Source organism: Mesitornis unicolor, unplaced genomic scaffold (genome assembly GCF_000695765.1).
Source record: "Mesitornis unicolor isolate BGI_N332 unplaced genomic scaffold, ASM69576v1 scaffold1869, whole genome shotgun sequence".
Classification (NCBI taxonomy): Eukaryota; Metazoa; Chordata; class Aves; order Mesitornithiformes; family Mesitornithidae; genus Mesitornis; species Mesitornis unicolor.
The window spans coordinates 25,521-40,336 of NW_010206408.1; the positions used below are offsets into that span (position 1 = coordinate 25,521).

The window sequence follows — 14,816 nt, forward strand, 5'->3', positions numbered from 1 at the left end:
GAGAAGAGTTTGCTGAAAGCAGGAGGTGAAATTTAGTTTTTCTTTCAAGTATTTCTTAAGAAGAGATACTGAAAGAGTGGAAAAGGGGAATTTGTAGCAGTTTGTGAGGCAGCAAAGCACAAGCTACATATTTTTGCATATTGAACCAAGTAGCCTGGGAGACTTTAATACATCCAGAAAGGAAGGAAAGAAATGAGGTTCTGAATGCCATTTATATATGAGGTCGAAAGCAGGATATTAGCAAATACTATTGTATGGTACTGTGTGTGCTAATTAGAGAAAGTTTTCTCCAAATTGGGTAATACCTGAGTTGCAGTTCTGCAGCAATTCCCTTATGCGAAGGAGTTCATTTGTCATTCTCTTTTTATGGCTGAGGAAATTAAAGTATGGAAAATAAGTAGCTTGTTTAAGGTCACAAGTAAATAATAACGGGTGTTAGAACTCCATCTCAGGTCAAACCATTCACTCCTCATGCTGCTGCTTTGGAAGGCAGATTGGCTGGTGAAAATGTTTCCTTCCTTCTGAAAATCAGTCTGCAGTGCTGAAGTGAATACTGACACTTACTGAGAGTGACCCAGGGTTTTCAAGTAACTTTGTAGTTAAAGGACACTTCCTACACTTCTTCAGAAATTGCTGGTGTGTAACTTTTTACTGATTTTCTTTTTTTTTTTTCCCTCCACACCTACCCTAGAGAAGAGAGCTTGTTTTCAAGCCAGTCTGAAATCTGCAATGCACACGTTTACACTTTGACTCCGAAGTTCTGTTTTATTGTAGTTGATGCATATGTGAAGTTGAGCTTTACATTTGTCAAGCTATATCACAGGATAACTGGGGTTCATGGAGAACTGGGTTCACTGGATCTTATCAGGAAACTTCTGTTATTTAGGGTAAAAATGACTTTAAGAGTTTGGTGGTTAAATTTCTTTCTTATTAGAGATTGCATTGCTGTCAATAAAAGTCACTCACTGTGTTTAAACTGTTTTTATTTTGCAGTTAATCATGTAAATCAGTCTTTTCAGCAACCAGCTGACTGCCTCCAAACATACATGGTGTTGTGGTTTGTCCTGCCAAAAATGTAGGTGCTTATCCAAAAAAATATATTAAATACACCTTGCTTCCATCTTCATTCCAAGTGGACTTACTCTTTTCAATGTCTCATGCTCTGCTGTCTCTCCCTCTCTTTTTTTTCCCCAAATTCCTCTTCTTTTTGGTGCCATTCACGGTTTAGTGCTTTCCCTGGCTCCTTGGCAGCCTCCCCAGCACTTCTGATTTCTGCAGTGCTGCTCCTTCCTTCTAATTCTGTACCTGCAAAGGCCTCACAGACTCAAGCGCAACCTCGAGGTCTTTGTGTTGCCTAAGATTTTTGGAGTTCAGATTCTTTCCTCTTTGGGCTTCTTGACTTCTGCTGTATATTCTGTGACACATGAACACAATATCCAAGATCTGCTGGTAGAAATCTCAGTTAAGCAGAGAGAAACTAAAGTGACTTGCAAATACAAGTGAAAAAGACGGGAAGCGCAGCTGATGAGGAATGATCTTTAAAACAAAATGCATGGGCTGGGCAGAAGTCAAAGAGTTTGTTTGAAGCTGTGCATGTTTTCTCTTTTTCTGTAATTATGTGGTTTCCTATATCTCGTCTCAGATCAGCTACAATTAAGAAATGGGTGTGGTTTTGGCTGGATTTACTGCTTCATGCAGATACCCACTTCAGCAGAACGTTAAAGAGAACAGGATGCTCTGCTGGAAGTGGGAAATTGTCTGTCTTGTAAACTTACGCTCCAGCTTTTACAAGTGATTGAATTAAGTTAGACTGAATCAGATCCCTCGACTACTGTTATAAAAGCCCAAAATAAAAGCATCTTCGCAGGAATACTACAATCTCTGTTTTCACTTTAAGTTAAAAATCCCACAAAAATGGAACTCCTATTCAACAGCGTAGGACTTCAGATATTTTCAGTCATGCTTTTACATAGAAATTAGATGTAGAAACATTTCCAGTCTTGGAAATGTTTTCCAGTTTTATCTAAGACTGTTTCAGAGAAGAGCTGAAGAGGTTTCATAATGCAGTAAGTGTTTTGAAACTGAAGCAAACAAATCAAGAATGATGCTGCTGTTCAGCTGAAGCTTTGATTTGTTCCTATTATATCGATGGTTAAGTAAGAGAATTTTTCCAGCTTCAGATTCTCCTTTGTTTGGGAGGAGAGCTTCAATCTTGCATTTGTATCAGTGCTGTTTACAGTCATGATGCAGTTGCAGCCTTTTGGTTTTCCATCAAAATGAAATTCTCAGAGAATATAGATTGAAAGGAAGCTGCCTTCTAATCAGAAACATATTCTTGGAAATAAGTTATTGCCTCAGAGCTGATCCAAAACCTTGTAAAACTACTGAAACTGTTTGAATGAGCTTTAGATAAGGTTCCTTATGAAAGATTTGGAAAAAAAGAGCAAAAGGAGACCCTGAAATCTTTTACAACACCTCGTTATACAGCAAAGTAGTAAACAAAGTATACAGCTATCGCAGTAAGGATGTACACAAAATCAGTGTTTGTATTCAGTGACCCCTCTGCCAACTTGTCAGACTTGGCAGTGGTGGTATTAGATTGTACCTATAATATTCCAGGTCAAGTGTGACACTGCAGGAAGGGGCAGGCTGCCAGGCTCTGCTCTGCACTGAAACCCTTTAGGAAGCAGAGTGGCAGAGCTGCTGTGCCCAGGCAGCAGCACGTATTGACTTACAGACAGATGAGAGTTTAACATTGGTGGTTATTAACGAGCTTTTCACTCCATTTCCCAGTGCCGAGTCTTAGTAAGGTTCATCGGGGCTGGAAAATTGCTGGTGATTATTAAGAGGGTTTTTTGAGACGGAGTTGCATGGGTTGATGCTTTTGTCATCGGTGACTTTTGTGGCAGTATGATCCTTCAGTGTAGTTGTTGAATCCATCGCAGCATCCCATAGACTTGAAATGAAGCACAGTTTGGCATTATTAATCGAACATACAACTTAACACACAGCAATCCTGTTAAAAACAAAGGTTTTCCATTGAAGCCTTTTATTTAGTAAAAGTGTTTTCAAAATCTCTCTTGTGAAATAGACACTGGTCATTAAAGCGCATATAATTGTCGGTAAATCCTGGCTTTGAAAGACTGGCTTCAGTATAGTTTTTCAAAGGAAGTTTGCTATAGGCTATGCAGGTTATTTATGTAGTTGTGTGTGTGTTTATATGTATAGGAATATATTTTTCAATAGTATATTTTAAAAAGACTAGAAATACACTATCTTATATGCCACGTGTATGTATTGGGTTGGTCAAAAAGTGATTGTGTTTTTTTTTTCTGGGCGAATTTTTCATGGGGAAACAAGAACTGTATTAAACAATATATTGTCCATTTTGTTCAATAACATTTTGCAGTCTTTCAGGCAAGTTTGTGACTCCATACCCAAAAAATCTATTCTATTTTTTGGAAAAAAAACTGTTCCAAGAACTATTTGATATCCTCATCAGCAGTTAAGGTTTTACCGTTTATATTTAGTTTATACAATGTGCGGACACAGAGATTTTTAGAGTGTTTTCAGGACCCTGCAAGGAAGTTTTCTTTATGTTTATATAAAACATTTATACTGGTTTGTATTTATATATGGTATAAACTTGAGTATTAGTATTTAGGGTGTACACCAGGCAGTATCCTGGCTGAACAAAGTGCATACCATGAGCTGGGTAGGTTACTGACAGCAGCGCAGATCACAGCAACTGAACATCGAGCTCATCGTCTCGTAAAGAGAAACAGGAACTTGTAAAGCATAGCACAAACTGGCAAATTTGAGTCCTACAAAATACTGTTTGAGCAAACTGGGTTTTCTTTTTAGTTGTAATGGCATCAGTTTCACGTGGACCCTGTGTCATGTTGGAGTGAGGCTTGGAGAGCAGCCACAAGTCTGCTGTATGCAGGCTGTTGGTTACTAATTTGATGTGAAGCAGCTTTTTGCAAGTCAAATAATGCAAGGCCTACTCAGTGTAGGTAAAGTACATTTTTTTCCACCCAAATGTGGGTTGGAAATGCAAAATCTCTCAAGGCTGCTGGTGATGCTGGAACATATTTTTTCAGAGATGACGCATCAGCCTCCAAGTCAAAGAAATGCAGTACACGGTAGTTTCTAGAACCAGATGAAATGCAGCACTTTCTAGTGATGATTTTCTAGAAGTATTTTTAAAATATTATTATATATTGTCATATTCAGTATGTAATTTATCAATACATTCTGTCTGTGCATTGAAGTAGTTTAGCATTTTACATACTGTTATGTTTCTATACTCTAGATTAGATCTGCAAGCCTCTGAGATCGGTCTCTCATAATAAAATCTAGTAGCGTAAGTTCAGATGACCAAAGAAGTGGAGGCCTCGCTGTTCATAGTCTTAGCATGTCATGATTATATGTTTATGCTTTTTTTTTTGTAAAAATAAAGATGCTAAGAGTTCTTCTCCAAATAATATAAGGCATGTGTGTCGCAGTGGTGACTATGTGATGGGTGGCCTGGTGGCTAAAATAGCCTGGTGCTGAAATAAGGTGAAAAAATAAATAGGAAGATGTTTAAAAAGGATTAAAACCTTCAGTATTCAGCAGTGGAGATTTGTTAAATTCTTTGAAATAGGAGCGTCTCCTACTGCAGTGGCATCTGTTCTCTTGGAGACCTGGCCTGTCGTGGGAGTTGAACGGCAGAAAGACCTGTCCCAGCAGTTGGGATTGGGAAGGATCATAGAAGAGGGTATTAAAAAGGCTTTCACCAGGCAGTGTGCTGAAGCCTCACCTGCAAGGTCTGAAGGCACAGAAATTATGCAGGTGGCCACAAACTTGGGCTGATCTGAAATTTCTAGCTTACTTGTTAAATGTGTTATCTCACTCAAACTGACACAAGTTGGTATCTCTGTAAGAAAATTGTACTAGAATTTGGTGGATGTTGTATCAGTCAAGTTCATTTTGGAAAATAATGAAAAAACCACGTATACTCCCTGTTCCTCTCATGCATCTACCACTGGGTGTGCTTCTGTAAGTGCTCAGTAAATCACTCCTGTGCACAGTTCTTTTTTTCTAAAGATTATTTCATTTTCCAGATCTGTTCATGTTTATGCTGCATTTCAGTTTCATGTGTTGTGCTCTGATTTAGTTTTGATTTTACTCATTGACAAGCTTGTCAGACTTCCCTGTGTGCATTTAGTATATGTAGTGACTGAGAATATATTTATACAAATAATTCCAAAATACAGAAACAATTTTTTTAATCTGTAAGTGGCATTATTATTCACATTTATCAATGCTGAATGTTTCTAACTTCAGATTTTCTGCTGTTATTTTCTGCCTTTTTGGCACACTTCAGTCATACGGCCGGCTGCAAAAAGCAGTAACATAATTTAATTATCAAATTAATGTGAAATAATAGTCATGGAAGATTACACTTCTGGCAGTGCACTTCCATGCTAACTGATCCATAATCCTTGAAGAGGCTCAAACACTAAAAAAAAATTTAAAAACATTTTTTATTTGCATCTGTTTGTTCCATATCCCATGTAATGGGTAAATAGCTGCCTGTGGAAATGGCTAGTGTCAGCATTAAGCCATAACTGAGAAATATTTTTCCTTTTATTGGACACATTCCCAAGCTTCCCGATACTTTTCCGTCTCCTCCTAGTGCCAAGCCATAACCTAGATGGGCCCAAAAATGTGGTGTAATGGGTCCAGTCTGGTGCTCTTAGTCCAAATTACAGTCTTGACTGGCCGAGTTAATAAAATATGCATGATGAGGGAGTGAAAAGCTGCTTCCCAAATGAAACGCTGCGATTTTAAAACACAAATGTCTGAGCCACTTCAGCTGTCTTTCAGCCCCTGCTTAATGCAGTCCTTGAAGTAGTGACAGCTCTGTGTCTGCACATACAAAACCACACAACATTGGCCTTTTTCAGTCTTGGAGAGGAGGGAGGGAAGGGGCTGGCTGTGGCATGAGCCTTAGGGGGGTCATCATAAGCTCTAAGCTACTTCAATTTTGGCCTTCAACAACCACACAGAGGATGTTTTCTCCTGTGTCACGGCCGTCTACAGCCACCTTGGAGGGGCAGGAGGAAATGTGTGTGGTAAAACCCAGACAGGAGGATGTGGCTAAGTGTGGAGGACCGGGATATCCTAAAGAACTTGAGAGCCTTGAGGTTTGAAGTAGTAAGCGCTCTTACTCTGAGAAAGAAGTCATGTTGTAAACTTGGGAAGGCGACAGACACACGTGCTTCAGGGAGGAGGGTTCGGATTTACGCGTTAGCCAAAGGATCAGCTGCAGCGTGACGATGGCTGTGCAGAAACTTCACACGTCGTGTGAGACTTCATCAGGAGAGATTTCCAGTTCATACTGCTGCCACTGGTGGGGATACAGCACGGTGGGGAGAGAGACCTTAGAGTCGACCTTAAACTTCTTTAAGGGCAGGGGAGAAGTGTTAGTGATTGAGGGGGTAAAGGGCATCATCTCAGATGAGACTGGAAGGACCAGGCTTGTGAAGCCTACCCAATAAAATGCTGAGAGGGGATATGATCATTGTCTATAAATAGAGTTGGATTGTAAACACCATGGAGAGAAAGCACAGTTTAAGCAAATGGCCAAAGCTGGCGCCAGAACTCGTAGTTACAAGCTGGGCTGTGAATAAATGGAAGCTGAAATTAGACATCTCCCTATCACTGGAGCTGTGAGGTTTTGGAACAATTTTCTTTTAGGAAACAATGGGAGAAGAAAAACCTGAGGGCATTTTAAGTTGGCATTCAGGTTGTAAATGGGAATGTTTCTTGTGCAGACTGCCCAAGGCATGGGCTTTGACTTGGTCCATACCAACTGAAATGTCGCTGTAGAAGCAAAGCCAATAAACTCTCTTGGTTTTCTGTTAACCCTGTGTAACTGCCCGAGGAAGCACGTTCTGATGAGTGCAGTCTTCCTGGCTGGTGACTGCTGGATGTAATCTCCAAAGGACTTGTTTGTACCATTAAAATCAAGGAGTTTTGTGTGTATAATCGTTTATAAGATCAGAGCCTACAGCTGTTCTTTGAATTATGTTGAAGCTGCATTCTTTAAGGATGTGTTAATTTCAAATTTTTTTGCAGTTCTTACTCTTACAAGTAAATCCAAATTCTGCTCAAAGGATCCTGGTCTTTCTTTTACTTAGAACTGGTGTTACCAATCCAGAAATACCTCTTGAAGTAGCATAAATCATTTTGTGAAGTATTCGGTAAGAAGCAGGTTTTTTCTCATTTTCATGGAGTTTGTTATTATTTTCTTATAATTTTTTCTTCACGTATTTTAATTTTAAAAAGAAATGCTGCTGGTCTCGAGTTCCAACAGTCGTGATTCTCTGTGTGTGAGATGTGTTTTGCTGCAAGAGAGTTTTTAAAATAATTTCAGTTGATGTTGATTACTGTTGCTGATCTTGCAGCACCCTAGAAAATGCTCATGTGAGCAGAAATAACTCAGGTGACAGAATCCGTACACGTACCAGACCAAAAAGTGTGTCAAAGAAGCAATTTAGAGCCTCTGCAGAGCTCTGATATGAAGTGCGTCGCAGGAACCTCTTGAAGTCATGACAGCTACGTAGATATTGAAGTGATCTCTGTGTGTGTATCTCGTGGAGCGATTAGGATAACAGATACTGCATTGAAGGTGGAAACAGAAGTGTTTTGAAGAAGTGAAGATGTCCAATTTGCATATAAGGAGAGGAGGATATTTTCTGTTCTCTCAGCAATAAACTTTGTGTCAGTGATGTGCCGTGCAGTGTCACTGTTGGGTAGCACAATTCAAAACTGCTGGGCATGATGTGCTGGGCTCTCTTCCACTTCTCCACACCCCTTCCTCTTACCCTTTCTTGAGTAGGTTGGATGCACTCTTCACATAATTTGAAGATACCCAGACCCTGTCAGTTTATTTTTGCCTTTTTTGGTGCTCTCTTACACAAGGTTTTTTTTTCCTTTTGCAACTTTTGCTTTGGTATAATGACTTACTTCTTAGAGGCGCTATTTTTTCTGAATAACTTCTAGTTTGGTTTCTGTTACAGCTATTTATGACATCCAGTTTTCCATCAGTGAGAGTGAGTTGCAGTGTCAATAAACTAAAGACAAATGCTTGGTTGTTGTGTATGAATTGACAGATTTCAGTCAGTGTTGTCTGAGGGTTTTGTCACAATTATTGAATGTTTTCTATTCAGGTATCAAGTGGTTCAGCAGCGCAGTGAATGCCAGTACCACTGTGTGTGTGGGGAAGAGATACTGCTCTGTGACTCCATTCAAAACTGAATGTCAGCTGCCAAAGCATAAAAACATAAAAATACTCTTTAAAGTGAGTGCTTGCTCCCATGTTGTGCTTCATCTGCCATGTGCAGATGCGGTCCAGTGATGCTTGCACTTCGGGCTGGATATTGCAGAGCATCTCCTGTGAAATGAGATGAGTTTTCCCTCTTAATAAGAACACAAATACAGGTCACTTAGTTCTTCTAAAGCCATTCGCATCATGCTAGAATGGATACATGAGATCAGAAAGACTAATAAGAGGCTGGAAGATACTTGGAAAAATGACCTTTAAAACAAAAGACCTGGATTTAATGCTTTTACAGTCTTTTTATGCCTGAAAATATGTATGTGTAATTAAGCTGAGATCCTGTGCAAGAAAAATAATAAGTGTTTTTCCTTTTGTTTTATTTCTAGGTACTAAATGAAGCGGTGGGTGCACTGATGTATCACACTATCACTTTAACACGAGAAGACTTGGAGAAATTTAAAGCACTTCGAATAATTGTCCGAATTGGCAGTGGTTTTGATAATATTGACATCAAATCTGCTGGAGATTTAGGTATGACTGTTAAGGACGTTATTTCGCATCGTATACTTGCCTCCAGAAAATCTGATAGCATCTAAGTCTTTGTATTCGTATTCTCTGTGTAATTTATACTAACATAGAATATAAGATGCATAATTTTTTCATCAAAGTGTTTATAAATCATTATGGAGATGCTAGCATTAGTTAATTAAGTGATAACATTAACAGCTTTGTGGCAGGATGAGAGTGCACCTCTTCAGTATAAATCCAGGGAGTAAGGCCGTAATTTTTGATCTCTTTTCTTTTTTACCCCAGTTGTATATTTTAACTACTGCTGCTGTAATCCAATCACAAAACATCATTCCGTCAGCGTGGCGCACTGCTTCTGTTTGAATGAAAAATGGCATCGATATCAACTGCCTGAGAATTACTTACGGTGCATGAGATTTAGTGTTAAACCACTCCATAAAACAGAAATACCCATTTTTATAGGAAAATCAGTTCTTGCTACTTCAGAATAAATTCGGATACTGAAACTATGAAGCAATGGTGCTTAGTCTTTCACTAGAAAAAAGCAGCAACCTGATTTGTGCTCTTCTTACTTTAGGATAAAGCATCTCTTATAAATTATCTACAGGTCAAACTAGCACTCAGAATAAATGTCTACCTTTTTTTCGTTTCTCTTCTAAGATTGAGGTGGCCAAGTATGTTTCCCATTATGCTCTGGTAAGCTATTGGAAACATTTATTTCAGTGTGGCAGTGCTTAGTCCTTGTAACAACCTCATTGATGTAGCAAGGAGCTACAATATGGTCTGTTTATCAGTATTAGTAAAACAATCGCCTTTTTCTAATGGCTGTGAAGTTTGCACAGAAAGCAGAGGCTAACAACTTCTTGGTGAGTTTCTATAAAGGACAGATCAAGTTTGAAAGTGTGCAAGACTGCATTCCTGTGTTCAGTGCTGGATTTGAGTGCCTGCGTTGTGAGCCCCAGAAATGGTGTACGTATGTAGAGGTTGACCTGGGGTAAATCCTAGCTCAGAAGCCAAAAGCTAGGTACAGATCAAAGGCCCCAACCAGTCAGGTGTCCGATTTGTGCAGAGAATCCCAGATAAGAGGAAAATCTTTGCAGGTTTTTTGACTGTTTCTGCAAGTCTACGTGCTGGATGGTGACTCAAACTTAGCATTTAAATGCATCCACATAATTTTTCAAGCTGGATATGGGAAATTCTCATTCGTTTTAACTGCTAAATGGCCATGTTAATCAGTAAATGGCCATCCTAATTAATCAGTTCCCATTATGTGATTAGACTAAGTTAGACAGTTAGGATCCATCCTGTTTGTGCATTCAGATATCTACAAAATTTAATTGTCTGCTCTGTCCACTAAAGGCTGAAGGCTTGCAGTGGAGCTGGCTGGTGGGGTTGTTACCAGCTTTTACTGTTAAGTATTATTTTTGTGCTAGCACTCTTCTTAAATTGCATGAAAACAGATGTTTCTTGGATAAAATCTTCAAGATCTGATCTACTTTTTCTTCAGTTCATCAGTTGTTGACTGGAAAATATATACAAGTTGTGAGTGTAGCTGGATGAAGGGAAGTGAGAGTCAGGATTGATGCCCGTTGACTCCTGAGTTTTTCAGCACTGAACTTAGGCACAAGACCACTGGAAGTGGTGGGAAAAGGGGAAGAGAAGAGAGCACAGAAGTGATGGATATGAGATAAGAGTGTGCTGCCATTTCCTGTGTGAAATGTCTTTTCATATCCTCGTGTCTCTTGCTGCTTTTTTGTGGTTCACCATGTCTCTGCCTTTCAGAAATTAGCTGCTTTTAAAGCTAGGGAGGAAAATAGGGGAAAATAAATTCTTACAATATAGGAGAGAAATTCTGACTCTTCTCCCCCAAATTTCCTAAGGAAACCTGTTAGGGAGGAAGGTACAATAAGGTGAGTTCAGTTCCTTATTTCTCTTCCCAAATATGTAATATCACTTCTTACGCTCCTTTTAAAACACCATTTTGTTGATGCCAGCTATCAGCAGACATGCTTATTAAATTTGTTTTGCCATCTAAAACCTGCATTTTTGCTCCATGAAAAAATACTTTTTGTATAAACAGAGGAAGCTGTTGAATATGATGCACTTAAAGGGATGTTACTTTTCAGACTTGTGCTTCTCCCCTCGCTTGCATTTTTCCCCTTATTTTTAAAAAATGGTGGGTTATGAAATGCTACCAGTGATGTTAGCAGGATGCCAGGATTAATATTCCAGCAAATGATGCTGTTTTCTCTCTGTGTAAGTCAAAGAGCAGTGACTCAGCAGACACTCCACAGCAGAGAAATGAAAAGTAGTTCTGCAGGCTCCTTATGTTGGTTTGTACTGACCTAAAGCAAGCTGTAAAAAAGTACTGGGCAGCAGAATAAAGGCATTCGAACATAAAACATAGATAAGTGTGGCATGAGGTTATTATTTGTCAGATTATTGTTATTACTGTTATTGAAGGGAATGCTTTTTCTCCCTTGCTTTGTAAGACACACTGGCGTTAGCTGAGGACTCATTGCATATTTATTTATGTAAAAACCCAAACAACTAGACAGTGAAAACAGTATTAGAGTGTTTTTTAGTATACAAAACACTTTTTTTGCCTCCACCATGAAATTATACTGTTTGTGATCTCAGTCAGCAGAACTGAGAGACAAACATTTGTGGGAGCTGATGATTAGAGAGAAAACATGTAGTAAATGGAGTGCATGGAGAGAACGCAAAAAGGACACAAACTTTTCAAGTAAACATCTTGCTTAACTGCTGTACATTGAGTGCTGGAAGGTAGAAAGCGGAATGGGATAAATTGCATGCAATTACAAGCACTTGTTGCCTGAACTAGAAAAGGAATACGGGGAGTCTTGAATCAGTCGTCTGTGGAAATCTGCGGTGGTCTTTTAGATTATGCCTTTTTCAGTGAGTAACATTTCAGCTATTAGGAACATGGACCTAATTTGCACTATCTTTACACACCATGCAGAAGCAGATTTTTTTATTTCGCTGTTGACAGTAAGATGAGTTATCCCTTTCAATTTAGGGCACCAGGAAAGGTCTTGGGTTCTGTTTGTCATAATTCTACAAACCCATGTGCAACAAAAAGCAAATTGCCCCTCCCTGTGTCACGATTACCCATACATGAATTGGAAATGCTAATAGTCTGTAAGAGTTGCTGTCATTATAAATGAATAGATAGCTTTTGGGAAGATATCTGCTCAGCGATGGAAAGCTAACTCATGCAATTAATTCTGAACAGTGTTCGTTAACCACAAGGCAAAGCAGATTCGTCTTTGCTGTTCAAAACACCTAGCTCAATGTGCATGTAACATGCTTACCAAGACTTGTGTTCTGAACTACCTGACGTCTTCAGTACTTTCCTTTTGTGGTTTCAGTGGTCTGTTTACTGTTTGCCTTAGTTTGCAAACACAATAAATAGTAATAACAAATGAGAAAAAGATACGTTTACACATATTAATCAAGTGTTATGTCAAGTATTCTGTTTGCTGTTACAGTCAGAACCATAGTATTTGTGCAAAACAGGTGTTGAAATATCTGTAAATTTAAACATCATACTCCTGAATTGCTGTTAAGTGAGAATAAGAAATGTTTGGCAACTGCTGTCCTTTCCCCCGTTCTCTGCAGGGATCGCCGTGTGTAATGTGCCAGCTGCCTCAGTAGAAGAAACAGCAGATTCTACCATGTGCCACATTCTGAACCTGTACAGGCGAACCACCTGGCTTCACCAGGCCTTGCGAGAAGGCACGAGAGTACAGAGCGTTGAACAGATTCGGGAAGTGGCTTCTGGAGCTGCCAGAATCAGAGGGGAGACCTTGGGCATTATTGGATTAGGTATGTTGGCTTGGAGAGGTGGTTTGATACTCCTTGTCCTCTGTTGCTTTAGAAAAATAGGAAAATTTGAGCTATAGAAACACTTAGTTCACACCTTTCCATGTCAAACATTCTGTATAATATCACATTATTCCTCGTGTTTGTATGTGTCAGATGTTTTCCCCTTATGTATCATCATTTCCCTCAGACAACTTGTTTTTTGGCTGATATTCTCTCAATTCTTTGAGTTTCTGTACATCTTTCTGCTGCTGTTTTGCCCGGAGTTAGGCACACTGGTTGTGGGAGGAGGAGACACCATCACTCCCCTTTTCCAGGACAAGAAAAGGTTCTGCTACTTCAACCTGGTGTCCCATATATGTGTTCTGTTTCTTGTCCGTTATCATATCGGGGTCTGTGCTGTTTTCCTTTTACTGGTTTTAGCATATCTGAAAAATCTTTGCTGCAGTAACAGCCCGCAGAGCAGTTATTTCATCCATTTGGTTGAGCTGCATCTGAATTTGTATTTCAGCTCAAATGAGAGGAAAAACATATGCAAGAAAATTTGAAATGTTTCCAGACCTAATAAAATCACCTACTTACCTCTCTGAAGGGCCCTAAATGTGTTTCAGCATCTAACAGATGGACAGGCTTGCTTGAGATGAATTAATTACTGTCTGTTACAGAAGCAGAGAAGAAAAACAAGCAAGTCAGTTTCTATATAAAAATTATTCGGTCATGTGCTTGTCTTATCAGAGAACTGATAGATTGTGGATGTAATTGCTGTGGTATTCATCCACAGGAATTAATAATGCGATTTTGACAACAAAGCATCACACTTAAATGACTGTTCCAGTTACACATCGCTGTCAAATAACTCAAGCCACGAACTCTTAGTTTTGGAAGCTGAAAATAGCCTGGCATTACATAGTACTCATTTAAATGAGTATGCAAGGCAGCAAAAACATCTTCACAGTCGAAGAATTGCCTTTAAAGAATTACTTTCAAGAAGTTAGTCATGACGTTGCTTTCTCAGTTCTGTGCCCGTGGAATTACCCACCTCGTTTAAGCACACAACGATTATTGCACTCACAGTCACGGTGTCTGTATGTGTATAATAGACAATCACCTGCAGTGTTGTAAAAATGGGTATGCACGCCTAGTTTTTGAAACCTGAGCTTTGGCTCACGTGCTGTGTGTGCATTTGCTGGAGAGATCCGCCCTGTTGGCGTTAGGTTTTTTTATACTGCATATATTCAGACTGAGGGTAGAATCAAATGTCATTTATTTTTGACTTTAAGTGAATTTTGTGTGTGTTTTTGTTGTGAATGATTCAAAGATGTAGAGAAACAAATGGATAATCAGATTGCCAGTATGTGTGTAAAGCTACGTAAAGAGCTCGTTTTTAATTTTATTTTTAAAAATCAAGCCTTTAGTGTGCATGGTTTATTAAAAGGCTAGAAAAACCTGATTTTAAAGGTACACATCTGTTATAGTTATTAAACAGTAATTTTTCTTTTCCTTTTATTGTTCCTATTCCCTTCTACAACAGAATATTGACAATTTCAGGGAAAATTAAGTTTTAAAGTCAGTTTTGAAGCCTTTTACTGTCTCTTTTTGTGCGTGTGGGTGTTAATAGACACAACACTTTGACCTGTTCTAACAAACACCTTTGTAGCTGTGTATTAATGGAGATTTGGAAATAGGGCTGTACTAGGCTTTACATTTGAGCACTTCAGGTGCTTAGGCTGTGATATGTGCACTTTCCTATCACAGGTCACTGCAAGAGGCTCCCTGTCTCTAGTTTTGAACTAAAATGTGTATTTAAAACCACCTTCAATAGACTCATGCCCTCAGGTTGTTTCTCTTACTAGTGGCCTCTTCCCACATCTGTAGATTTGTCTCAATTCACTATTTTATTATTTAGACATGTGAACATCAGAAGTGATGAACCACCAAAAGGCTATGAAGTGAATGTATTGCACAGAAAGAGTTCTCATCTGTTATTTTCTCTGGGTGTGCATAGTATTGCTGTTTCTGTCCTTTCTCTTTAGTATGTATCTGAGATCATCTCATCTCTCAACCACAGCCACGTTTCTCTATTCTTGTCTTAGACTTGTGGTCTGTTCAG

The 14,816-nt window shown here is 39.0% G+C and overlaps 1 protein-coding gene across 2 annotated transcripts in view; it reads left to right on the top strand.

Moving 5' to 3' along the window:
• Positions 1-14,816, top strand: part of CTBP1 (C-terminal binding protein 1) — a 38,957-nt gene that overhangs the window by 5,152 nt on the left and 18,989 nt on the right. For both annotated transcript variants that reach the window (XM_010191731.1, XM_010191732.1), the window contains 2 exons: positions 8,719-8,863; positions 12,503-12,709. In XM_010191731.1, coding sequence (XP_010190033.1) covers positions 8,719-8,863; positions 12,503-12,709 — 352 coding nt within the window. The remainder of the gene's footprint in view (positions 1-8,718; positions 8,864-12,502; positions 12,710-14,816) is intronic.